This window comes from Cricetulus griseus, chromosome 4, assembly GCF_003668045.3.
Source record: "Cricetulus griseus strain 17A/GY chromosome 4, alternate assembly CriGri-PICRH-1.0, whole genome shotgun sequence".
Taxonomy (NCBI): Eukaryota; Metazoa; Chordata; class Mammalia; order Rodentia; family Cricetidae; genus Cricetulus; species Cricetulus griseus.
Window position 1 is genome coordinate 229,125,079 of NC_048597.1, and position 27,750 is coordinate 229,152,828.

Sequence of the window (27,750 nt, forward strand, 5' to 3'; positions counted from 1 at the left end):
CCTGCTTCTTTAGGTCTAGCCTAGGTGTGCACATGTGTGAGCATGTGCCTTGCAACAAGGATGCTTTAAAGGGGCTGGTTTCAGTGGTTTGCTCTTCAGAAAGATGTCAGCTCAGTTATGGAGTTGTTAAAGATACTGATTTTGAAGAGCTTAGCATAAGGAAAAGCTTATTCTACAAAGACAGGAACAGTTAGTCAGTGTTCTAAGGCATTGGCTTTGTAAGAGTGTGTCAGGTTCGGAATCATCCTCCAGCATAGATAACAGGTGAGTTTTTCCTTGTGCAGTTTTGCATTTTCCAAACTTGATGAAGTAAACTATTAGTTTATTCAATTTGTTTTTGGAAGAGAAATACTTAGTTAAAACCCCTCTCTATCCCTGACAATCATTCTCTGTTGCCTTGTGAATTTCTGCCAGTTTGTTTTGAAACTTGTATCTGACTGTGTACTAGAGGATAGCTGCAAAGCTGTGCTGTCTAGTTTATTACCAGAGAAGATTGGCAGATGATTTTTTCTTACTCTAGTCCCCACACTTTTTGCCACTCTATATATTATAATTGAATTTTTTCTGAAACAGATTTTTTTTCATAATTGAAATCACATCACTAGAACAAAGGTGAGTGCTGTTGACCAAGGGCTGAGCTGTATAATGTGAAGGCTCTGTCGCTGGCAGTGCTGATGTCACTGCTGGCATTGCAGAACAGCAGCCTCTGCTCTGCTCTTGACAGTAAAGCTTTCCCTTCTGTGCTTTGCAGATTTGTTGGAAGAGTCTAGTGCTTTAAGATGACATGGTGATGCAGCCCTGTAATCTTGGCATGTGGGAGGCTGAGGCTGAGGCAGGAGGATCTTGAGTGGAGGCCAGCCTGGGCTACATAATGATACTAAATAAATAATGGGGCAGGGGAAGCAAATACTTACTTTTTAAAGGCATTTTATTGAAAATCAGATTTTAGTGTTGAGTTAGAGTTGCTATTTTCTGTATCTCAAGACTTCATAGCTCTGGTTTTTCAGTTTGGTGTGTTAGGAAAGCAAGAGAGGGGTACTAGTTCAGTGAATTCTTCTCTTGTAGTACATGAGCAGCCGGAAGGGAACAGCAGGAATACTGCAGCTCGGCGTGCTAAACATTGTTAACTGTATAACTTACCAGATTGAAACAGCCCTTAAAGATTTATTTTTATTGCCTTTAATTGTGTGTGTGCATGCACACACATGTGTGCATGTGAGTACAGATGCCACAGAGAGCTTGGGTTTCAGATGGTTTTGGACTTACAGGTGGTTGTGAGCCATCTGACGTGAGTTGTTGGAGACTGAACCAGGTCCTATGCAAGAGCAGTAAGAGCTCTTAACTGCTGAGCCATCTCTCTAACCCCCTTCACAGCCTTTAAAGTTTGTATGTTTGATTTAATTTGGTTTGGGGATGAAACAGTGGTATTTTTACAAATCAGGCTGGCCTCAAACTCTCAATCCTTCTTTGCCTTCTGAGTGCTGAGCTTACAGACAGGGCTGTGTTCTTGTTACTAACGTTGTCTACTGAGGAAGTTAACTGTACAGAAAGGTCAGGTAACTTGCTGAGGGCCTGTGGCTTGTGATTGGTTGCCTGAATTCATATTGGATAGCTTTCAGAATCTATGCTTAACCACTGAACTACAATGCTGCCTTGCCACAGAAACTGTGAATGACTGTTGGAGAGAGAAGCAGGCAGGGCTAGTGGGAGGAGCTGCCGTGTCCTACTTGGGGATGAAGGGGCTGGCTGGCAGGCAGGCAGGCAGCAGGCAGGCAGGCAGGCCAGGCAGGCAGGCAGGCAGGCTGGCAGGCAGGCTGGCAGGCAGGCTGGCAGGCTGGCTGGCTGAGGGTTACCTGTCAGTGAGCCAGGCACTGTGCCCAAAGATGTGAGGTGTTGTTCACATGGTGCTCTTTGCTCTCTCTCCAGCAGTAGACTTGCCTTTAATTCAGACATCATCTTCTGTGTCTGCTTTCTCACACCCCGTGCTCTTTCTCCCAGGAGCACCTGCACATGGGCTTACTGATTGCCCAGACACTTTAGCGTGGGGTATGAGTTGGGTTGGCCTACCAGGAATATTCAGGCCCTCACTTAACTCATATGATTATGTTTCAGGTGTGTGGAAAGCCTGTAAGCCCCCTTCGGAAAGGCCCCCTCACCATGCTAGGGACTGGCAACAGTACAGCTGCTTTGCTCATAGTGATAGTTCTGTTTCCTGTCTGGTAGCAGACATGAAAGATGTTTCGTGTGTTGCCTGTTGCTGGCATCACAATGCATTTCTGCCTTGCTCAGAAGAAGAGTGTCTTATGCAGGTTCCTCTCCTCAGCTGTCGTGGGAGCTTGTCGAGCTTGTCTAGGGGCTGCTGGAGGTGGGATGGATTTTATAGGCAGGCTGAGCAGATCCTAGTCAGAGATGACTCAGACAAGTTGAGCTTTGTTGTGCCTGCTTTGCAAGTGCATAGTCAGGATTCAGCAGATGCAGATTCAGGACCTTTTACCCAGGAGGTCTTTAGAAAATGACTAGTGTACTTGGTGTTCATTGCCACTATTTCCTTAAAGCTGTGATTCAAGCTAGAGCTGGGGCTGGGGTCAGGCGTCAGGCCTGGGACTGGAGGCTGGACAATAGGGGTCAGGCGTCAGGCCTGGGACTGGAGACCAGGAACTTGCCTAGCATGAGCTTCAACCCCCAGGGAAAGGGGCAATGAATAGTGGGGAGAAAGAATAGGAGACTGGGTCACTGAGGACAGATTTGCTGGTTCCAGGTTTGTCCTGTCCTAGGATATATAGTTTTACTCTTAGCAAAATTGAAAAATAGAATACACTGAAATCGTTTTCTATATTTTCCTTTAGGAGAAACAACTAACAAAGGCATGTCCTGGAGCCATTACAGACTCAAGTACACCTCTCACAGCTACCTTTCAACACTGCCATAGTGCTTGGCATGACAGAGGCACTGAGATTCTCAGCGGTCACAAGCAATTTATATGTTGTGTGTATATGTGTACGTGTTCTTTGTATGTAAGGCTATAGGTCATCATTCGTATCTTCCTTGATCATTATCCACCTGACCCCCCTAAATTTAATTATTTATTTACTCTGTGTGTGTGTGTGTGTGTGTGTGTGTGTGTGTGTGCACATGCACGCATTCCACAGCTGTCTCTTCTGAAGGTCAGAGGACAATTTCTGGAAGTCTGCTCTTTATTTTTATCATCTGGGTTCTAAAGGTAGAACTCAGGTTGTCAAGCAAGGACCTTTACCTCTGAGCTGTCACACTGGCTCTCCACCTTATGATGTTCTGAGACAGAGTCTCTCTCTGAACCTGAAGCTCATGGTCTGGCTAGGCTGCCTGGCCAGTGAGTGTGAGCTCGGGGATCCACTGGCTCTGCCTACCCGCTCCCCAGCCTTTGCATGCTGGGTTACAGGTGTGAGCCACCATGGCCAGCTCTTATGTGGGTGCCAGGGATGGTGCTCAGGCCTTCTGCTTGCATGCAGGCACTTTACATACGCAGCCATTTCCTCAGCCCCAGGGTTAAAGCACCTTAAATATCCTCAGATTCATTTATCTAGTCTGATCTATTTGCTGCTTTCCAGAAACACATCTGAGTAAAAATAATAGAGGAAAAGAATAAAGATGGGAAAAACAAAACAAAACAAAACAGGGCAGGCAGCCCAAGAAGTCAGGTGAAAGTTGAATTTGCAAAGATTGCAGCATACACTTAGGTGGGAACAGTTGAACCTGCAGAGTTAATTGACGTTAAACAGAGTCTCTGGCCTAATATATAAGAATTAAAGTTTCTGTGGGGGACCTGCTGTCCAGATGCAGAAACACTTCAATTTAGATTTCAGTATTTATGCTAGTCATTGAAAATATTAGTTCAGATGAACCAGGATAATGAAGGGTACAGAAGATATTGCCCTTTTTCTGACATTTTTCTTACATACTAGTTTCTTTTTAAAAAAAGATTTTATGGGCCGTAGAAATGGCACAGCAGTTAAGAGCACTGACTGCTCTTCCAGAGATCCTGAGTTCAGTTCCCAGTAACCACAGGGTGGCTTACAACCATCTATAGTGGGATCCAGTGCCGCCTTCTGGTGTTCAGGCATATGTGCAGACAGAGCACTCTTATACATAGAATATATAAATAAATAGTATTTTATTTATTTTGTAATTGTAATTGTCTGTCTGTTGGTCAGTTCTCTCTTTCTCGAGAGCGCGCGCGCGCGCACGTGTGTGTCTGTCTATGTCTGTGCTCCTGAGTACAGATGCCCATGAAGTCCAGAATAGGGTGTCAGATCCCCTGGAAGTGGAGTTAACACTCGTTTTGGGAATCCAACCCAGGTCCTTTGCAAGAGCAATAAGCACTCTTAACTGCTGAGCCATTTCTCAAGCTCCTATACTAGTTTATTAATTAAAAATCTTAGTAGAAACAGGACTAATTCAGTTTACAGAGAAACAGCACACAGGTTGTTTTAAAGCATTGACAGGTGTCTGATGCCCTGGAGTTGAATCCTTATCCTAGCCCTGCAGCCTAGGCTAGGGGTGAGTAATCCCTGTCCACAGGGAGTTGTGAAAACTGGGAAAGGATGGTGTAAACTTGGTATCTGACTGCTGTGCAGTGCTTGCTCATTCAGATTGGTAGTGCTGAATGCGATCACAGTGGCTTCTAAAATATGAAACATGATAGTGAACATGTTACTTTTGGCCTATTAAGTTGATTGTGTGTGTGGATTTTTGAGGTGGCCCTAAGTAAGTGATTTGGTTAATATCGGAATGGATGTTAATATGATAATGATTCTGTGTGTCATTTTCATAGATGCATTGAAACTCTTCCAGTTTCAGTGTCTCAGGTGTGATGTCACTCCAGTGGTCAGATTTGTCGAGAGTGGGCCTTGAAGGTTGAAAATATAGCTCAATGGCAGAGTGTGTGTCCAGTGCTAGAATTTGGGATTGATCTGCAATATGGGCTTTGGAATCTGAGTTATGCCGACTTTTAGCTTTAATACCACCTGTCATTTTTGTGTAGAATTTCCTTTGCTTTCAAATGAGACAATCTGACCTTAAATTCCAGTGACATAATGGAATTTATGTCCTCTGTGGTAGGATTTCAGTATGTGTGGGCTTTTCTTCTGCTCTTTGAAATACAGTGCAGTATAAAGGAATGTGATGCTAGTGTTTCAGTGCACTGCTGCCCTAGTGTGCCTAAGTTTTCGTTTGAGGTTATACACACCTCCATCATTAAATAGCACAGATAGTGTGTCTGTCTGCTTTTCTAGCACACAGCTAGGAACATGAAAAATGGCTTCAGCAAAGTAGTGCTTGCACATGAATAGGCCATGGCTTGTCTGGGAGGTCAGACAGTCTTCACTGGGCTCTTGTACTCGTTTTTAAGAGTGGTTGCTAAGCTTGTGGGATTTAAAGTGAGATATTTTAACTGGTATAATTTTATATATTTGTTTTTCCTGAGTCAAGGTCTTTTATAAGAACACTTTAAGTGTAATATGAAATATGACTTCTAAAACCAAACACCTTTTGAGACTTAAGCCTGGCTGGGCGTTGGTGGCGCACACCTTTAATCCCAGCACTTGGGAGGCAGAGGCAGGCAGATCTTTGTGAGTTCCAGGACAGCCTGGTCTACAGAGTGAGTGCTAGGACAGTCTCCAAAGCTACACAGAGAAACCCTGTCTCGAAACCCCCCCCCCAAAAAAAAAATAAAAATAAAAAAGGAGCACATGCATGCCTGTGTACTCTGGGAAAGTGAGCAGCCATGGCGTTTCGTGTGCAAGTTAGAAAACTCTCATGGTAGTGAGTAAAGAGAGTGATTCCAGTCAGAACTATTTGTCTGGGCTGCCATGTCCAAGGACTGTCTAACCCTGCAGTCATGACGCAGATAGTTGCTTGGTAAACGTTTTAGGGAAAAAAAACTGCATTTCAAATGTAGTAAGGCAGTTTTGGTTGCCCTCTTGATATCAGCATTGATTTAGATTTGGGAAGATGGAGAAAAAGGTCTTTAGGAACCTTTGGATACTCACAGAGTACATGGTGTCACTTGGAGATGCATGGACAGAAGGTCAGAGAGGGCTGTGCCAAAGGGGCCTTTATGCACCTTCTGCAAGTATCTCTAGTCTTTGGACAACAGGAAATGTACATTTCCCTTTTCTTGTGAACTTTTACCATGTTTTTAAAGACAGATGGAATTTTACTTTTGAAAAGTATTTATTGTTTAATCATAGCTTATCAAAGTTGTCAGTTTATTTTTGATGCCCCCCCCCCAAATGCTTCCAGTGAACTGCTACTTTTTGTTTGTGGACTATGGCAATTAACTTCTCAACCTCTACTTTGAATTGTAAACTCTAAGTGTATAAATAGGTTTTTAATAATGACCCTGACTCGTTTGTGTCTCAGTTGACTTAAGGCTCTCAAAATAAAACAAATAAAAATTAGAAAGAAAGAAAATCCATGTGTTGTCTCTCTTGTTTTACAGGTATCCGTTGCCATGCTGATAATGAAGGCCTTATTTTCAGCAGAGACGCTCATATGAGAAGACCCATTTCAAGCACTTTAAGTATTTTCCCCTTTGTTGCACCAGCATGGCAGGGTTCAAGCGAGGATATGATGGAAAAATTGCTGGATTATATGATCTGGATAAAACCTTGGGTCGAGGTCACTTTGCAGTAGTTAAACTCGCCAGGCATGTCTTTACAGGTGAAAAGGTAGCAGTGAAAGTCATTGACAAGACGAAGCTAGACACTCTAGCCACTGGTCATCTTTTCCAGGAGGTGAGGTGCATGAAGCTGGTGCAGCACCCAAACATCGTCCGTCTTTATGAAGTCATAGACACCCAGACCAAACTGTATCTCATTCTAGAACTTGGAGATGGAGGAGACATGTTTGATTACATAATGAAGCATGAGGAGGGTCTTAATGAAGACTTGGCCAAGAAGTATTTTGCTCAGATAGTCCATGCTATATCTTACTGCCATAAACTCCATGTGGTTCACAGAGACTTAAAACCAGAAAATGTAGTCTTTTTTGAAAAACAAGGTCTTGTGAAGTTGACAGACTTTGGCTTCAGCAACAAATTTCAGCCAGGGAAGAAGCTCACTACAAGCTGTGGCTCTCTTGCATACTCTGCTCCAGAAATCCTGCTTGGCGATGAGTATGACGCCCCTGCAGTAGGTAGGTAACCTGCCCTCGGCTACCCAGTGGAACTCCGCCAGCTGGTGCTAGTCGGTTGAGTCATTTGTTTATAACTGAAAATAATTCCAAAGAGAATTTTGATACTTAGTAAGTTTGATTTCATGAGTACTGTGTGTTCCTACACCATCAGGCTGGTTATTTCAAACTCAAACTTACATGGCAAGTGTCTAAGAGTATTTTTTAAAATACAGGTAATTAGAGTATTGTTGAAGGGAACCTCTCTCAGGGCACTCACTGTAGGTTTTTTCTTAAACTCTGAATTAATTTCCTTCCTGTCTTCTCAGATTGTTTTCTGGCAGTGGCCCTGGCTGTCCTTAACTGCAAATGTCCTTTAACAATCATGCCACACCCACATTGGGGTAATAACATGAATATTACAGTATTGAGAATTAGAAATTGGATTCAGGCTGTGACCTTGAATAAGTAACTGACTCCCCTGCTTGCTTCTCCATGTGTAAAATGGATAGCTTTCCTGTACCATTTAGTTTGCTTTCTCAAGGTTCAGATGGGAACGTTGCCCCAGTGCCACATAAACAGAAGTCAGAACAGGAAAGTGCTGTGCCACGTGCCTGTGTATGAGGTTATGGTTGGAGCAGCCCTTAGCATTCCCAGTGCCCTGGCCTTCTCCCCAGCATCCTGTGTCCACTTGTGCAGAATTTCCTGTCTATCAGGGTAGACTGTACCAGTTGTGAAGGCCACACAAGAATCATTCTGGATTTGTTGAACTGACGGTGCCGTCAGCTTTAAATTTTATTTTCTTTCCAAGAAGTTTATTCTGACCCCACATGCACATGACACCAGACTTTGTAGGCTAGAGTGTGGCAGTGTCAGCTGCACACAACACAGCAGGTAAGTGATGACAACATGCTGATATGTTTCGGGTGTCATCATAAAACACACTGTGGCGAGACACCGAGTTTCCTGTTAGACTGTTGTGTTCTGGAAAAGAAGGGACGGTGGTGGGCCTCTGCCTTCAGAGCCAACCAGGTCTCACTGCAGCCTTTTGTTATAGTATTTGAGCCAAAGATTTTGGTGAGTGAAGCCATTTAAATCAGAATAAAGCGAGGTTGGCAGAGTAGGCATGGATGTAAATATGTAAGGCACCTTCCTGCTTTCCACACCTAAAGTAAGACCAAGTCAAGTGTCGTGAAAATCGGGAACTGTTACATAATTTAGAAGACAGTTTGGCAATACCCTGGTAGAGAAAGATGTGCACATCATATGACCAACGTGTGTGTGTGTGTGTGTGTGTGTGTGTGTGTGTGTGTGTGTGTGTGTGTGTGTGTGAGAGAGAGAGAGAGAGAGAGAGAGAGAGAGAGAGAGAGAGAGAGAGAGAGAGATACACACTCACACAGGGGTATCGAATACTGGTAGTGGCGTGGTGCACACCTTTATTCCCGTACTTGGGAGGCAGAGGCAGGCAGATCTCTGAGTTTGAGGCCATCCTGGTCTACACAGAGAAACTCTGTCTCGGGTGGGCTGGGGGGGAGGCTTTTGAACATAGCCTTGTGCATGCGTGGCCCAAGCACATCACACCCCACTCAAGGAACGTGAATACATCACTGATGAATAAATTGTGCAGTATTCCTATTGACTTTTGCAGGTTGATGAAAATGCAGCACGTATGCCCTAGTGATGGATTTCCTTAAGTGTATGTAAGGGCAGAAAGTAAGCTGGTAAGGAGCACATACAGCACAAACTCTGATGTGTCTGAAGCACAGTGTGGTGGCATGTGGAGATTATTTACAGGAACGTTTGTGTTTGTGTTCTATTTGGTATTTGGCATTTCTACACTGATGCTCTGGTATTTTCATTGTGTCTTCTCTTCTCCCCCACCTCCTCTTCCTCCTTCTTCTATCCTAGTATTGCATAATGAAACTTAAGAAAAGTTAAAAGGAAAGAAAATGTTTGGGAGAGTGTTGACCAAGCTAGCCGGTGGTTACTTTGTGTTGGTTAAGTGTGCACTGCTTGGGTTCATTGTTTACTTGTTTATCTTTGTGATTTGTGTTGGTTTTCACTGACCCTGTACATTGTGATAGGGATAAACAAAAATTACTCTCATAAATGAACCAACAGTTTTCTTTCTGTTAACACGATATCTGCCAAAATTAGTGATGTTTTGGCAAAGTGAACATAGGCAAACCCTGTCACTGTGAAATTGGCAGTGTTGTCTGGTGAAGACATGGGCTCCTCCATGCAGTTCTTTACGGCTCATGGCTTCTTTGCCTTAAGGGTTAGCTCTGCTGTCCTTTTATTCTTCAGGGAATCAGATTTTGGTTTTAGTTATTAACTACACCTTTGTTCTGAGCTTGAGTTCCCCTCTTCTGTGGTGTCTGATATGCACTGAAGAAAGTGGCACTTCCCGCTGCTGCAAGCTCTGCGTCTCCCAACCATCCCACTGTGGAGCTAGTGTTCACCTTCACTGTTTGATTCCTGGTGTGCTTTAAAGCCATTTAGAGTGAGTTAATCATTTTTTTATTTCAAAAGGCATAAATTTTGCCTTTTAGCTTATTGGTTTTTAATTTTGTTTTTTTGTTTTTTTCGAGACAGGGTTTCTCTGTGGCTTTGGAGCCTGTCCTGGAAGTAGCTCTTGTAGACCAGAAGTCACAGAGATCCACCTGCCTCTGCCTCCCCAGTGCTGGGATTAAAGGAGTGTGCCACCAATGCCCGGCTTTAATATCTAATTTTAGTTCATTGAAGTTAATGAATATATCCAATTGGGTTTTGCTTTGGGGAATACTTTTGGATTTTTTCCTCATTGACTTGGTCATAGTAATGTTTACAATGGTGACCTGAGTGTTCCCTGTGTGATGAAGGTGTTTGTGTTTTGGGTGCATGAAGAGTTTTATATATAAGGTGTGATCTGTTCCTTTGTAGTCTCTCTCTCTCCCAAAGGAATGGTGCTGTTTCCCACTCTGATCTGTGAGTTCTATTATGACCAGCTTTGCTTTGTGCATGTTGTTTTTAAGCTGTGCGAAGTTTGGGTTGTAACTTTATTTCCCATGATGAGCTACACCTTTGTAATATAAAAACAACTTATTTGTGTATATATTCAGCTATACCTCAGTTCTGTTATCTGCACTTTAGTTATTGCTGTTTAGTAATATATAGCTTTTATTCTTGCATATAATCTTCGAGTCTGTTTTAAGGAGGTGAATTTAGTCTGTATTATTGCTGGAATATTTGAATTTACTTTTTTAAAATTTGTTCTCTTATATATCATTTTTCCTCATTTTGTTAGATTACCTAGGTTGTTTTATGGTTTTTTTGTTTTGTTTTATTTTGAGTCAGGGTTTCTCTGAGCAGCTTTGTAGACCAGGCTGGCCTCACACTCACAGAGATCATCCATCTGCCCCTGCCTCCCAAGTGCTGGGACTAAGTGTGTGCACCGCCACAGCCCTGCTTAGGTTACCCAGGTTTCTTTTCCCAGTTGTTTGCAATATGTACAGTTTGTTTCCTTTTCACTGGCTTTTACTCTCAGTGCCCAGAGTTACTATTCATTGTGTATGTTATTTCTCCTCCACTGCAGTTAAGAAACTTTAGTAGTGGAATTTTGAGTTGCTTCTGTTGGTTTAATGTTACTTTTACTTGTTTTTACAAATGTCTTGGCTTCCCTGTCCTTCACTTGGAAAGTTGTTTTTCTGTTTCTTTTCTCTTCATGATCCTTCCATGGGGGATTGTGAATGGTTCTCCATGTCTTTGTCTAAATTGTATTCACAGTGATACCCTTGCTGGATATAGAAACACATTCTCATTAATTTTCCTCCTTTTAGATGTTTTCTCCCATCCTTTTGCTGCTACTTAATGTGGTCAGCTGGGTGTCTGGTGTGCAACTGGTTTTGTTTCTTGTCACTGGTTCTGTGTTACCTGGTTGTGCTGCGTTTCCACTTGTCTGTAAGCACTCCATTAAGTGGGTTTATCTGGGTGTTTATTCTTTTGCTTTGTGACCTTGATTCTTCTTACACTCATTTTTCTGGGTTTGAGGGCATATTAGTTGTTTGTTCATCTGTGTTTCTGAGATTTTCAAGTAGCTTACCTGTGAATGTGTTGTCTTAGTGCTGTAGTCTACTAGTAGAGAGAAAAAAGCAGTGTGTGCACCTAAGTAAGAAGCCTTGATTTTTGGATTTACTGTATGGCAGATTTGGTGTTTTCTAGATCCCAATGCCCACAGTTCACTTCTCCTGCCCAGAGCATAGGTCTGCTAGGGCTCCTGTGTAATTGGGAGGTAGAAAAATCAGAATGTCATCCCTTGGTTCAGTTCCTTCCTGTGTCTGGTGTATATCTAGAAAGGAGCAGTATAGTCTTGGGAGAACTGGGGAGGTTGCAGTGGAGAATGGGGTCACCCCAGGGAAGAACAGGCAGTGGCACCTTTCTGTTGGCTGCTGGGAGTGTGGGAGTGGGGGCTTCACGGGGATTCTAGATGGGCTTCCTTGTTTCCCAGAACAGTGCCAGGAAAGCACTTGCTCTTTTAACTGTGCTTTCAAGTTTTCTTCCTTTTAGAACTCCAAGCTGTGAGAGTGGTTTCTGAGGCCTCAGGTTTGCAGCGTTTCTACAGCTGCAGAACCCTGGCATTGCTTAGAACTTAATTAGCATCTCTAAAAGTTTCACCTTAAAATTAAAATTGGCATTGAGACTTAAAATCTCTCTTGAGATTTCTTTGGAGTCTTCCTGGGATTTTACATTTCTTCATCTGAATTTTTTTTTTTAACTCTTTGGGGGCCCACCACCCAGCTCCCAAATAAATGCACTGAGAGTTTTTCTTATTTATGAATGCCCAGCCTTAGTTTGGCTTTCTTATAGCCAGCTTTTCTAACTTGAATTATCCTATTTCTCTTTAACTACATTTTCCTCTGGGCTTTTTGCCTTTCTTTCTTTTTTTCTTTTTAAAGATTTTATTTATTTATTATGTATACAACATTCTGCTTCCATGTATATCTGCACACCAGAAGAGGGCACCAGATCTCATAACGGATGTTTGTGAGCCACCATGTGGTTGCTGGGAATTGAACTCAGGACCTCTGGAAGAGCAGTCAGTGCTCTTAGCCTTTGAGCCATCTCTCCAGCCCCCTTTTTACCTTTCTTTATTCTATAATCTTTCTGTCCTTTTTATTCTGTGGATGGCTGTGTGGGTGACTGGCTGTGTAGCCCCTGGCATCTTCCTCTTCTCCTTTTCTCACTCCCCCCTCTTCTCTTCTCCTTCTGTTTATTCTCTCTGCATGCCAGTCCTATCTATTTCTCTCTCCTGCCTAGCTATTGGCCATTCAGCTTTTTAGTAGACCAATAAGGTGTTTTAGGCAGGCAAAGTAACACTGCTTTACAGAGTTAAACAAATGCAACATGAAAGAATGCAATACATCTTTGCATAACTAAATATTCCACAGCATAAATGAATGTAACATATCTTAATGTCTCACAACAAAACCCCTGTTAGATGTTTTCCTAGTTTATAGACAAATATCTCAAAGATGAAATAAGTAGTCTCAGCATTAATTTATTATGACCAGCTATGGAGTAAATAGAATGAAATCTAAGTTACTTTAAATATGGCTTCACATTAATATAATATAAAAGTTAGTTTCATATTAATCATGTAGCTCTTTTGGGGGAAAATACCTGTGTATGAATATGCTCCAGTATTTCTTATATTCTCATCCTTGCATTTAATGGTGATCACCCTCCATGAGTGTGTGTACTCATGCATATTAATATATGAAAGGTACAATTCTTCCCAAATCTGTGCTCTGTCATGCGTCTCAGTACTGGCTTTATATACTCTCCATAATCTGGGAGATAGCCAGGAGCAGCCTCAGCCAGAGACCCGTGTATGTGAAGGTTCAGTGCTTTGCTTCTGTCTTCAGAAACAAGGCAAGGATGTCTGCTATTCCTAACAGTATCCCAAAGCATAGTGCGAAGGAAGAGAGAAAACTGCCTCTACTTATAATTGACATGGTTAACTACCTAGAAAAGTTCAAGAAGTCTACAGAAAACTTAATAATAACTAATAAATGAATTCATCTCACAGGACTTAAAATCATAGAAATCCATAGTTCCTTAGAACAACACATGGAGGCCAAAATTTAAAACAGTATTTGTAATGAAATACATAAGTCTGAGTGTGTCAACCTGTCTAACTGAAAGTGATAAAGTGCTAATGGGAAAACCAAAGATCTGAGTGAATGGAGAGTGTGCCCCACTCACTGACTGAAGAGTGCAGTGTAGATGCTTGCCCTGTCCACAGTGATCCAGTTAGCACAACTCCTAACAGATGCCCTACAGCTCTTTACACACAGAGATATCTAAAGTCTGTAGGGAAAGGCAGAGGGTCTGGAACAGCTAAACTTGGGGGGAAAAAAGTAGTAACCAGAATTATGGAGGAGTTACTAATACAACCAGATTTAGAAAACAGCATGGCAGTTGGGTGTTGGTGGTGCACACCTTTAATCCCAGCACGCAGGAGGCAGAGACAGGCGGATCTCTGTGAGTTTGAGGCCAGCCTGGTCTACAAAGTGAGTTCCAGGACAGCCTCCAAAGCAATACAGAGAAACCCTGTCTTGAAAGACAAAAAATAAACTAAAGCTATGGTCACATGAACCAACAAGTCCACCAGTGGGAGAACCACACCACCCACACCATGCGGTCTGTGCAACAATAAAAGATGCCCCCTATTGATGCATCTTGAGTCCATTTTAAGGACCAGGAGGTGTGTGCTTTAATTCCAGCACTAGGGATGGAGAGGCAGGATGATGAGGAATTTAAGCCAGCTTTTGTTACAGAGTGAATTGTCTCATAACAAAATAAACAAGAAAACCCAACCTCATATCAGAAGAATGTATACTTTATAATGTAATTCTCTTGAAGTAAAATTGTAGGAACATATTGGTGATTGCAAGGGGTTAAAGGTGGTGGTGGGTGGTTTGGCAACACAAGGCAGAAAGGGACTTCTGTGTCTGCCTGTGGTAAAACTGCACACAAGTATGGGGAAAACACTGAATTCTGAACAAGCTGTGTGAGCTGTGCCAATGTATGCTTCTGCTTTTGATCTACTATATAGTTAGGTCAAAGTCTACTCACTGGGGAACACCACATCACCTGTCTATGTATGCACGGAGTATGGCCTGTGATGTGAATCTGTGCGCGAGCGTGCGTGCGTGCGTGCGTGCGTGCGTGTGTGCGTGTGTGTGTGTCCACCCACATGTGTGAATGTGTTCACGAGCTTGCACGTGGGGAATGGGGCAGAGAGCAGCCTATCTCCACCCTATTCTTGAGACAGCCTCTGTGTAATCTGTTGCTATAGGCAGTATTCACAGGAAGGGACTCTTGGATCTGGGTTGAGGCCGTAGTCTCCGGCAACCACCAGTCATGTGGAAACAGTACAATCCACTTGTAAAATTTGTTAAGTCCTAGGCATTGTTTAGAGCCTTTGTCTTTTAGTCAGAAACAAAACCAGACTGCTCCTGGGTGTCATGGCTCATGCCTGGACTCTCTAGGACTAGGGAAGCTGACACCAGACTGCTGTGAATTGGAGGCTAGCCTAGGCTGCATTGTGAACCACAGGCCATCCTGAACTATATAGAGTGGTCAGCGCGACTCTCGTGGTTGGTTTCCTATCCTTCCTGACTCTCTCTCTCCTTCTGTTTGTTAGATGGTTCTGTTTGGATCTGCTGTAGTCACTGCTGTTGATCACACTCTGGGCCTGGGCTGTCTCTCTGGTCTTTCTCACCTCCTGTCCTTTGCCAGGAACAGAACATTCTTGTCTAGGGTTCCCCCACATACATGTCACCATGTCTGTGAGTCCCTTTCGTCTCTGTAGGTGGAGACCCCAGCAAGTCCAGTTCTCTGGGCTCTGTTACCTCCTGCAGTTCCTGACACAAAAGCCTTCAAGACCACTGATATAACTGCCTCAATGCTTCCTCTTGGAGAATCACAGAATTCCTTGCTCTGAGCTCTGGCTGCTGTCCCATGGGGACTTTTAGCCTTATATCCTGGCTTTCTCTGGCTGTGGGAGAAAGAGTATCTGAGGTGCTCTCTACTTCACAACCCTGTACAGTGTTAGCTGCCATGGAAAAATAGAGAGAAAAGGTGAACCTGGGGCCTTTGCTCACATGTTTTCCACATGTTGGTTTTAGTTCTATTAACTTTCAGAAGGTTGTTTACATAGACGCACTAGGTCAGCTTTTAAAGCTGGGATCTTTCTTCCCCTTTAAAAAATGTAAACTAAAAAATGAAAGTTCGGGTATTTATTTCATAGTTGATTAGTCTTGTGTTTTAAAAACATGTAGCTTAGTTGGTAGAGCACTTGCCTAGCATGCACAAGGCCCTCTGTTCAACCCCCAGTGCTGTGTAAAACTGGATGTTGTCCTGACAGAGCACTCTGTAATCCCAGCACTCACAAGATGGAAGTGGGGTTCAAAATTTAAAGATCGTAACCTCTGCACCCCATCTTTCTCTTCCATATCAGTGTGGACATGGGGGAGCCAGAGCTTCAGAGGCATTTTCAGAACATGCAGCACTCATTTTAGTTCAGACATACATATAGATGCAGAATGGACTCACCTTCATTCTGGTCATGTGCTCAGAACACTGACACCCCTCCCCGCTTTCGTTGAGATGGGTTTGGTATGTGGTCCAGGCCAGCCCCTGGTGCAAAACCATCCTGTCTCAGCTTTCTGAGTGTGCAATTTTAAGAGTAGGTCTGTATTTTCTGTCGTTAAGCTATATTTATGTGTGAAATGTAAGCCTTTTGACAAAGAAAAACTGGCTTGGAGAGCAAAGAGTTGAGTGGTTAGAACAAATCTCTCTTTCTGCTTTTTGAAAGGAAGTGTTTTATAGCCCAGGCTGGCTTCAGACTTGCTTATGTGCATGAGCAGTCAGCTACTCACTTGTCCACGCTGACTGTGGTAGAGCAAGAGCAGGTGAGAGTTGAGTCAGCCATGCAGACTGATCAGCAGAAGTGGGGATTCTTCACAGCTTCCATTCCAAGCGTGTGCCTTAACTAGCTCTCCCTTTCTCACTCCTGTCTTCAGTTAGTGCACACACCTATATCATTCCCTTGGCTTTTAAAACACTAATTTACCCAGGTTTTGTTAGTGAGCTTTGTTTTTGTTGTTTCTTAAATATAGCCAAGGATTAGGAAGATAATTTCAGTTAGTAAAATGATTGGAGGACCCAAGCTCCATCCCCACAACCCACATATTAAAAAGTAAGATGTGTTAGTGTGTGTGCTAAGGAGGTGGGGACAGGCAGATCTCTGAGACCAGCCTAGTCTACTTGGTGAGTCCCAGGTCAGTGAGGGCCCTGTCTCAAAAGGAATAAAAACTGCAAGTGGTGCCTGAGGAGCAAAAACTGAAGGTGTCCTCTGACCTCCACATGTATGTTTATACCTGCAAGCACACATACATGCAAATACAGTCTATATTTTATAAAATTAATGCCCAAACTAATATCCCTAAAATTTAACTTAGAATCATGTTAGCCTCTGAAACTAGAGGCAAACCTGTAGCATATCAGCCTTTGTGGTTCTGTGTGTGGGGACTTGAGAGGGAGAGGCCTGGAGCCAAGGCAACGGGCATGCCCCTTTGTTGGTGAAAAGAGCAGAGCAGAGGGCTGGTGGAGGCATTGAATAGAGAAGGTGGTATTGTTTGGGTGTTTGCCTGTGTGTGTGTGTACACACATGTGCAGTGTTGTGACGACCAGAAGAAGGCATTGGATAACCTGGGATTAGAATTACAGATGGTTGTGGACTACTCTTTGGGTGCTGGGAATTGAACCCAGATCCTCTGAAAGCAAACCAGTGTTCTTAACCACGGAACCATCTCTTTACCCACCCACCCCTCTAACCTCTTTTCTTACTGTAGTTTAAATTCTCTAGCTATGATTTGGGTAGGAGATGATGAGGAAAATTTGAAGTGAAGTTTCTAGACAAGGCTGTCCTGAAGAGGCCATGAACCAATGGACATATAGTGTAATAGACTTGGAGATGCTCAGCACATTTGATGTATTTAAAGTCATTTGGTATTATTAACTAAATTTATATACTCTTCACTGAATCTTGAAATCTTTGCCAAGGTTCATAGAAGACCCACAGTGGGCTGAGAGCTCCGTAGACAGAGGGAAGCCCCAGATGGTATGATCCATCACTGTGTGCTGGGGTAGGATTCTTGTTTTTCTTTTCAGCAGTAATTTTTGTGGAACAGAGCCTTACAAGACAATGAGTCCAGCAGAATACCAGGATCAGTTGATGTAAGCAAAGCATACTGAGTGTAAGTCAGCTCCACACTTGTGTTCCTACAAACAAAAAGTCACCTTTTTGGTTTTGAGCTCTTAGTGACTTTATGCTTTTCAGACACTTCACAAAGGAGCCTTTCCATTAGAGAAGATCATTTGCTAACTGCACTTGGTTGTCACAGGGAAGAATTGAGATCATACTGTTGGGCTCATGTTGGCTTGCTTTCTGCTTCATCTGAGAATGTGTCTCTGTCTGCAGTCAGCCCATGCAAATGTATTTTCTGTAGACAGAGTTTTTGTTCCACCTGGTCCAGCAGCCATTTGGATCCTAATAAACACACAGAGGCTTATATTAATTGTAAACTATTTGGCTGATGGCTTAGGCTTCTTATGGCTAGCTCTCTTAATTATTAACCCATTTCTATTAATCTGTGTATCTCCATGTGGTTTTGGCTTACTGGAGAATGCCCAGCATCCTGTCTTCCTGGTAGCTACATGGCATCTCCCCAGCAGCTCTCTCTCTGCCTTTCTCTTCCCAGCAACCTCCTTGTCTGGTAGCCTCACCTATACTTCCTGTCTGGCTACTAGCCATTCAACATTTTATTAAACCAGTAAAAAAACAAAAAGAAAACAAAAAAACAAAAGCATATTCACAGCATGCAGGCAGGACATTCCTCATCAATTTTCAGTTGGCACAGTGGGACCAGCCAAGAAGGGCAGAGCCCCACTGTCAGGTAAGAATTATATTTACAGTGCCCAGTCCATTAATATTTGGCAAATGTGGAGAAAATACTCTATCATCTATTCTATCTTGATGAATCCAACTTTTTATACCTAAACAACTTTCTGTCATAATTTGTATTGTCTTCCTAAAAATACCTTTTTAGACCTTAAAACATCGCTTAGATAAATAAGTTTTTATGCCTTTCAACCTTTTATATTTTATATCTCTTGTGAGTTTTGTTTCTGAATTTGGTAACAAAGACAAGTGTAACTATAATTATCTAGTCTTTAACCTCCATCAGAGACTCAAGTGAGCCTCTGCGTTTACTGAGTTAACAGTAAGTGCAGAGTAAACTACTTCCAAAACTACAGAAACAATAGAGCCCTCTGGCTTCCTGGAAAGTCACCCAAGGTTCCTCTGTAACACTGGGGCATCCACCCTGAGCCTACAGGCCACAAATATCTTACAGACTTTTCTGTGAAGCAGGAATTTTGAAGGACTGTTCTACCTTGTCTTGGTGAAGTTCGACAGTTGTCTTCTTTTGTGTCCTCCTTGTCCAGTTTGGACAGCATTCTGTCAGCAGTTTCTTGCCCAGTGGCTAGCTTTGCCACATTAAAAGCAAATTCCATACGGAGGTTCTCTGATGCCCATCATCCTCTTTTGAAGTGAATTGGCGCTGCCAGGAGCATATATGTCTCACTGTCATGAAAAACCTTGTTATTAAAACTCCTTAAATGTCATATGCTGTAGGTCTCTGAAGTGTTTGAAGACCATCTATCTAAAATATATATCTCTGTTTTACCTTGAAAACTTATCTAGCATGGCTACAGGTTTGATTGTTACAGATGACCAATAACCTGTATTTCTTATTATCCTAAATAGTTTTCAAGGACTAGAACTTTACATTTTTCAGTGAGCTGCATAGGTATAATACCTTAAACAAGAGTAGAAACACAAATATAGTATTTTCCCTGACTGTGACCAGAAGCAACTTGCAACCATTCCCCCACCCCCAAACAATGGCAAACATCCACTGAACAACCAAAAACTAGGCACTGCACCTCTTGGGAGTGTGGGCGTTGTGTTCTTAAATTACTTCCTGTTGTCTGGGGTGATGGCATCTTTAGGAGACCCTGAGAAGATTGAGATGTGATGAAGTCCTGGGAATGCTAGCTGTATTATTCCATGTTTGGTTTCTGTGTGATGGAAAGGTGTGGGGCTTATCTGAAGTCTCACCTGGAGTAGTCTGTGAGGCTGGACCATCTCAGCTAACAGCTTTGAAGTTGTTCTGGATGCTGATTTCTGAGGAAACTGCAACAGAGGTGCTCTGAGAGGCTGGATCATCTGGGCTACTTTCCTTCATTGGTGTCTGGTCCTTTTTTCTGAAAACACACAAAAACATATCTGCATTAACACAAGTATGGAATGTGCAGTGTGTACAAATCAGCTAAAGATACTTTTTGTTCTATGTTTGAGCAGGTAAAAGGCATCTGCCAACTTTATTAGTCTGTTTGGAACTATATAACTAAACTGTAATATAAATCTCCAGCCATGCCATATGAAAGGATGGCATGTAATAATAACTCATGAGGACTCTGTAGCCAACAAGATTTATCATGTCTCATTCAATCTTAGAGCTGTTCCCATATCAAGGGATCAACTTATGTATTACCTGTCTTGTAGATTTTCTTGGTTCCTTCCTTCATGTCTGTGGCCGAGATTTTCAGGAGGTCTCTCCCGATAAAATCTGGTCTTTATTAATTTTGAAGGAATCCAAAGCTCTTTGTTTCCTGTGAAAACAAAGGCATAACCTCTCCCCTAATGCAACACATTTTCTGACTTCTACTCTGAAGTTAAGACATTCTTAAAATATGGATTGATTTAATTTAGTCGTTTCCCCGACACAATCTAATATCTCTCAGCAACTGCTGATTTTTGTTCATTAGCATTTTAAACATCAAAGTCAATAAAACACCATACAGGATCCAGAGCCCTGTGTATTTCCCATCCTTACATGGCTTATTCTTATCCTACTTTACTCTTTCTTTAAATACTTTATTTTATTATTTTTAAACTAGTTTTCTCTGACTGCCTATACCCATTTTCTTTCTTCAGCATCTAAGCACATTTTTAAGCATACTGTACCTGTTCAGAAGTTTTGTTTTTTTTTTTTGTTGGTTTTTTTTTTTGTTTTTTTTTTTTTCTTTTTTCTTTCAGTCAGGACCTGGCTTTATTGCCTGCCTGGAGCATTCTGTGACTGCATGAACCAAGCTTTAAACTGCTAGATGGTGACAGGGCTGCCTGCTGTGCTGGCACTCTGCCCCCTTCAGGTTCACAGGCACCAGTGGTACCCACATCTAATGGTCCCAACTTTTGGAATTTGCTGAGCTTCTTTCTGAAGTTCCTGTGAACAGCAGCCAACTATCATGAGTGCTTGTGTGGAGGCCCAGGTGGGGACTGCAGTGCTGGCTGGTGTGACTTCTCCTTCTGTGTGGTCCTGACACGTTGTAATGCCAAATGTAGTTGGGTTTCTTTGGGGCTGTCAGCTCCCCAGTAATGACACAGAGACTTACTATTAATTATGAAAGCTTGGCCTTTATCTTAGGAGCTTGTAAAGCTGGAATTAACCTGTTTGTAGCAATCTGTGTCTGCCACTGCGTGTTCCCCCTCCCATCTTGTCCCACGCCTCTCTCCACCTCTCTCCTTCCCCACAAGTCCTGCCTATCCTCTTCTGCCTAGCTATTGGCCATGCAGCTCTTAATTAAGCCAATCAGAAGGTGCCTTTCATGCATCGTGGTCAAATATCCTGCAGCAGCTGACTGGAGGGATGCTTTATTGGGGGAGAATGAATGGCATACCCCTCGGTATGCAGTCTGTCAAATGAATTCTAATTCAACTGTACATGAACATTTGTGGGGGAAAGCTGAGCATTAATCTATGCTTGGCCCTTTTGAGCAGATAAAAAGGGTCTTATCAAACAACTTGTATAGGTAGACACTGTAGAAGGAAATGTTTAATCTTACAAGTGATTGTAGTGTTCAGGATGTCGTGTGACACTATAGCAATCAAGATTGTGAAGAGTAAACATAATGAAAGAACGGAGTCCATAAATCTCTCTCTCTCTCTCTCTCTCTCTCTCTCTCTCTCTCTCTCTCACACACACACACACACACACACACACACACACACACACACACACAGTCAGTTACTTCTCAGGGACAAGGGTGCCAGCGTGATTCAGTGGAAAAAAGACAATTTTTCAGTATGGTTGCAAATATAGTACATTGCACCATTTGTATAATCTGTTTGCCTCACGGGCCAAATGTAAGTCCAGAGAACTTTTCAGAAGAAACCATGGCAATCTTTGTACTCTTACCTTAGTTAAAAGTGTTTTAGATGTCACAACAACAACAGTAGCAAACACCATGATCTATAAAAGGGAAATATAAATCAGATTTCATCAAAATGTTGTCCTCCAGCTTCTTAAATGTTATTGAGTCATAAGCTGGGAGAAAACACTTACAAATCCCTTACTGATAAAGAACTTGTTTCCAGAGTGTATTAAACACTTTCTGCTCAGTAGTAGTTGGGCATGGTGTCTGAAGCAGGAGGATCATGAGCTGGAGGCCAGCCTGGGCTATATGGCAATATTCTGTCTCAAAACTCTGTAAGAGCAAAACCATGGCTCAATGATAAAAGGCAGCCTAGCTTAAAAATGGGCCAAAGGCACCACCTTTAATCCCAGCACTTGGGAGGCAAAGCAGGTGGATCTGAGTTCAAGGCCAGCCTGATCTACAGAGTGAGTTCCAGGTTAGCCAAGGCTACACAGAGAAACCCTGTATAGACAGCTCATCAAAGAAGAGATGCCAAGTGAACACACTTAGGCACTCTGACCCTGTCCCCTTGGCAACTCAGGAAATGCAAGCTGAAAATCGCACCTAGTAGGATGGCTGCAAGTTTTTAAACTGATGATAGCAAGAAGTGACAGGGACACTCAGGCGTAACTTGAGTTGACTTGAATGGAACAACCCAAACTCTGGCACATTTCTGGTGGAACCATAGAATCAAGTTGCCTCTTTGGAAATGGCTTGCCTGTTTCTGACACTAATAGTCTATGCTCACCTAGCAAGCACTCAGTAAGCACACTCTTGGGCCTTTACTCAAGGCAAGTGAGCATTTACGTTAATATTATAGCCTGTGAACAGCTGGGTGTGTGGCTCAGTGGTAGAACACTTGCCCTAGGTTCAATCTCCAGCACCTCCCCACCAAGCCTGTACACAGAGCTAATGCCTTAGCTGTGTTGTTCATAATTGCCTCAGGGTGAGTGCTCCCTGATGAGGAGTTTCATGCTCTAATGAAACCACATGCTTGCATTTTATGGCAAAGCTTAGAGGACACAAAATAGACCCGTGATGTGAAGTTGCCCTGGGAGCAGAGTTGGCACAGGGCAGCACTAAGGAACTGTGCAGGGTGGTTCAGTGAAGCTGCTCGACACCTGACTGTGGTATAGCTATGTAACTAGTTTGTCAGGACTTGCTGAATGCATGGACTTGAAAAGTGGGGAATTGGGATGTGTGCAAACTATACCTTAAAGAACTTGGAGGAAATGATGAGCACTAGCGTATCTTTAATAGACTAGTATTCAGGACTGTCTTTGACATCAGTGAGCTTAGGGGGCTCCCAACAGGCTTCCATTAGATCTGTCTTACTGGCATTAAACATTTCTTTACTTTCATAATCAGAGAACAGTAAATACTCACTTTACAACCAAGAAGTAGGTGGTCACTTTTGAGAGAACTTTCTAGGTAAAGTTTTCATATGAAGACACAATCTGAAGGAGTCAACCAGGTTATATATTTGCTTTCATGTCTAAGAAGCCATCCTGATGCTTTTTGAATACAGAAAAACAATGTGTACTGTATGTCACATGTCTAGTTAAGGTGTCAGGTGTGGAGAATTGGCCCAAAGAGAATTTCAAGAGTGAATACAATGATGTGTGACTCTTGTAATACATGGTTATTTTAAAGTCTATTTTTCTTTCTCTTCAAACAAGGAAGTTGTTTTCTGGTGAGTTTAAAGTTTTGGGGCAATGCTGTATCCTTTTTAAAGGCTGCCCCAGTTTCCTCAAGCTTCGTTTTGTGAGACACTTGTGAAGGAAGCCTGTTTGTCTCAGCTAAGCATTTCTACGTAAAGGGATTTCTTTCTGCAGCTGATACTTGACTGGCTTTTCACCCATCTTCAGTTACACCTTAGTCTTTATGCAGAATACAAACCAACAGAAGCAGAGGCCAGCTAGCCTTACCAGCTGTTATACCCAAGTATCAAGTTTGCACTGATTTCAAGTTTGCAGTGCCAATTATGCACACTGTAGTTGTGTTGCACTGACCAGACAAATGGAATTGGACCACATTTGTACTGGCTTGAAATATTTCTGGTTTGTGTTCAGAGTCACGCTGGTTTTATTACACTGCCCACGCCTTTGTCTCCATGTTTTTTACTTTGATGATATGGACAGCTTAGACATTTGAGATCAGTATTAAACAATATTGAGTGGTACCTAGATATTTTCCCTTAGAGCTTGTAAAAGGGAGGTAGTCATGAAAAAGGATCTAATTTTGTAAAAGTGTGAGTTTGTAACTGATTCTTCACTATAGTCGTTAGAAATATTTTGAGGGGTTGTTCTGATTAGGTAGAGAATCTGAGGTAATCAGGGCATTGAGGTGGACTTTGTCTGGTAATGTGCCTGTGTTTGCTCTGGCTTTGCTCCCTTCACTAAGAATGTGCAAATGCGTCCTGAAGACGTCAGAACCACCACCAGCACTGCCTGATCCTCAGGTTGATGAGGATGGGGTCAGTTCCTTCCACATGGCCGTGTTGAAATAACACACTCACACATAAACACATTCACACACACGCTCTCTCTCTCTCTCTCTCTCTCTCTCTCTCTCTCTCTCTCTCATACACTGTCACCTTACAGTACTCACACATACATACACACACACAGACACACACACACTCTCATACACAGTCACACCTTACACGTACTCACACATACATACACACACACAGACACACACACTCTCATACACTGTCACACCTTACACGCACTCACACATACATACGGACATAGACACCACACATAGACACACACAGATACACACAGATGGCCAGTAATCCTGGATTTTAAAAAAATGTTTTATGACAGCTACATATTTTTGTGGAACATAGCTGGGTTTATCATCTGAGTTTTGAAGCAATTACTTGCATTAAAATTAAAATAATTCGTATTTCTCTTGTTATGAAGAAATTGATGTGTGAGTCCCTTGAGGTGATCCTACAGATTACCCCATCACAAGGGGACACTCACAGTCTCCAAGAATACAGGCTATGTTGAGGCTTCCTTCTGTAGAGAATTTCACCCCACCCTCAGTCCTGCTCTGTAGCCAGAGGCGGCTGATAGCATCAAGAAGTTACCAGAGAGGTGGCAGAAGAAAGGATGGGCTCATGAAGCTGGGTAAGTTGGTTAAGATGCTCTCGCCTTGGCAGATGTGTTCCTCTCATGAAGCCATGCTGAAAGAAATGGCCTAGCTGTGATTGTTTTGTTTTGTTTTGTTTTGCTATTGCTAACCTTCATTTATGAAAGTTGTTTCCTGATGGTATTTGATGGGGGACGTCCTTCTGTGTATGTTTATGTTATTGGTTGTTGAACAAAGCACTGTTTGGCCAATGAGGCAGCAAGTTAGGTGGGACTAGGAGTCAAGGAGGATTCTGGGAAATGTAAAGTCTTATGATCCAGTAAGTGACATAGCAGGCAGACTCAGAATCTAAGCAGAGACAAGCAGAAAGTCATGCTCTTCCTCCTCTTCTCTGTGGAGCTACCATGTGATCCCAGGAAGACAGACGCATTCCGCAGGCGTCCTTCATAAGTCTTACAAAATATAAAGATTAGTAGTTATGGTTGATAATTAAGACTGAGTTAGCATATAAGAAATCCAAGTTATTGGCCAGCAACATTGTACCTGATATTAGTCTCTATATGTTATTTGGGGGCCCATGTGGCTGCGGGGCTCAGGCAGCTGGCGGAAAGACTTATCCTTACAAAATGGTATCAGGATGTGGTTTTACAAACTTCCACATAAAAACTTCACAGAAGCTTACAAAGTGATTTTAGAAGCAAAAGAACAGAGACAAGTACAACTTCTTGGTAGCAGCATTTTCTTGGGTGGCCTCTGTTTTGCTAGAGACAAGCAAAGACTCGAGAGGTTCTTTTAAGAGGGGCTTCCTGACTCAGCATAACCGGCAAAATCCACAAGCCTCTTTAGAGGTCTTGCTAACAATTGAGTGTGTGTATGAGCAGCTGGCAGTGACCACATCTCCAAGCTGGCAGCCTGCTGCTTGATGGCAGCATAGTCCAAGGAAGTGAGCACAGCTCTCACTGCTGGCAGTAAATGTATGCTGGCCATCTTGGAAAGACAGCGGCTTAAAAAAGCTGCTGCTTTAATTTTTAGCAGTGTTGTTTAACAGGTAAAAGATTGCGTGACCAGAAAAAGGTAAAGATTTACAATAAAGACAGATTCAGATGAAGAAAAACCCCTAAGGTTTACAGTGTGTTTAAAAATATACTTAGGCTTCTGAGAGCAAAAGAAACAGGATAAACTGTTTAAAAAAACAAAAAAGAGGAAGAAGAAAAAGAGTAGCTGGGTGTTGGTGGCACACACCTTTAATCCCAGCACTCCAGAAGCAGAGGCAGGCAGATTTCCACAGAGCCCTGTCTCATAAAAGGAAAAAATAAAAGTAAAACAAATAGAATAATAAAAAGCCACATAAAGATGAAAAATACAGAGTCAGGATACTATATGCTATATTGTTGTCTTTAAATTGTTTGATTGCCGAGGAAAGAGCTACAGCTGCTACAATACATTTGATTACCAATGCTGCTAAATTAATCCAACTTATATATTTTAAAAATGCTTTGACTTTGAATATAAGGACAGGTTACTTTGGAAAGGAGTTTTGCTTGTGTTTCCACAGAAAATGGAAAGCTATGGATTCCTTCCAGATTAATACGGTTTGATCAAGCAAGACCCCCTGAAGCAGTGGCCCGACTGATCCTACATCCAAAACAGCTGAGATGATGCAGTCATAGACCACTACAGCCAGGATTTCTGTGTTTTATCATGATCCCCATGGTATAGACAGCGCCCCCAACCAGCAGGAAGCAGTTTGGAATGAACGACGCCCAAATTCCCAAATATTGTTTATAAATGTTTGTTTGCATTTAAATAGGGTTGGTTATAAATCGTAATGATCACAGTCAATCTCTTTTTAAAGGAAAAAAAGGGGAATAGGATATAGAAATGAATACTTTGCATTGGTATGGATTTTCATTTATTGATACAAATTTAAGGTTAATTTTGTTTTATGTAAACTTCTCTTGTTTGGTATTGTGTTATACATATCTTTTAAAATGTAATGCATAATTAAATACAGATTATATAGTCACCTATAATAGTCAGAACTTATAATTAGGTTAGTTACATTTTCTAGATATACAGAAATATATTTGAGATGGATATTCTTCAAACCTTTCAAAGACCTACAGAATATATGGCATTTAAATGGTTTAGGGTTTTTCTTGGCAGTGAGACACAACTGCTCCTGGCACACCAATTACATCTGAGAGGAAGATGGGCATCGAAGAAACTCATTATGGAGTTTGCCTTCAACATGGCAAGATTAGCCATTTGGGCAAGAAACTGCTCTTACCTGGACTGTTTGTTCCAGTATAAGCTGGACATACAGTACCCACAAGAAAGTGACTGCTGAACTTACAGAACAAGATGAACAGTCCTGAAGGGTTCCTGCTTCACTGAGAAGTTTGCCAGACACTGTTGCCTATCTGCTGAAGATGGATGCCCCAACGTTACAGAGGAACTTTAGGTGACTGTCCAGGTAGCGAGATGTCTCTGTCAATTCTAGAGTTTATATATTATCCTTCTGTGGTCTTTGATGGAATTGAAGACAGATAGTTATGGTTATAGTTTTCTTCAGTTATTATAAAAGATAAGTTACATATAACACTATAGACTCACAAAGATAAGATAGATGATAGATTATTTTCTTTAAAATCTTGCTAAATGTTAATGGACTAAATATTGTTCTTATAGTTCTTATTTGATAACTGTTATATATTTTACTATGTTAATGGTAAAACCCTTTTTTTATTTAGACAGAAAAGAGATGATGGGGGTCATCCTTCTGTGTGTGTATGTTTATCTTATTGGTTGTTGAATAAAGCACTGTTTGGCCAATGAGGCAGCAAGTTAGGTGGGACTAGGAGTCAAGGAGGATTCTGGCAAATGTAGTAAAGTCTTGTGATCCAGGCAGGAAGTGACATAGCAGGCAGACTCAGAATATAAGCAGGGACAAGCAGGAAGTACTGCTCTTCCTCCTTATTCTCTTCTCTTGAGCTGCCATGTAAGCCTGACAAGACAGGACGCACACCACTCTTTATAAGTATATAGATTACAGCTATGGTTGGTCCTTAAAACAGAGCAAGCATATCTAGTCATTGGCCAGTAGCATTATACCTAATATAAATCTGTATT

General features: G+C 42.2%; 1 protein-coding gene across 4 annotated transcripts in view; it reads left to right on the top strand.

Moving 5' to 3' along the window:
* Positions 1–27,750, top strand: part of Snrk (SNF related kinase) — a 61,368-nt gene that overhangs the window by 10,909 nt on the left and 22,709 nt on the right. For 2 of the 4 annotated variants that reach the window (XM_027415462.2, XM_027415464.2), the window contains exon 2: positions 6,479–7,173. In XM_027415462.2, coding sequence (XP_027271263.1) covers positions 6,585–7,173 — 589 coding nt within the window. In that variant the 5' untranslated portion in view covers positions 6,479–6,584. Of the gene's footprint in view, positions 1–2,846; positions 2,998–6,478; positions 7,174–26,909; positions 27,095–27,750 lie in introns of those variants that run through there. The other 2 variants (XM_027415463.2, XM_035444077.1) reach the window with 2 other exon arrangements.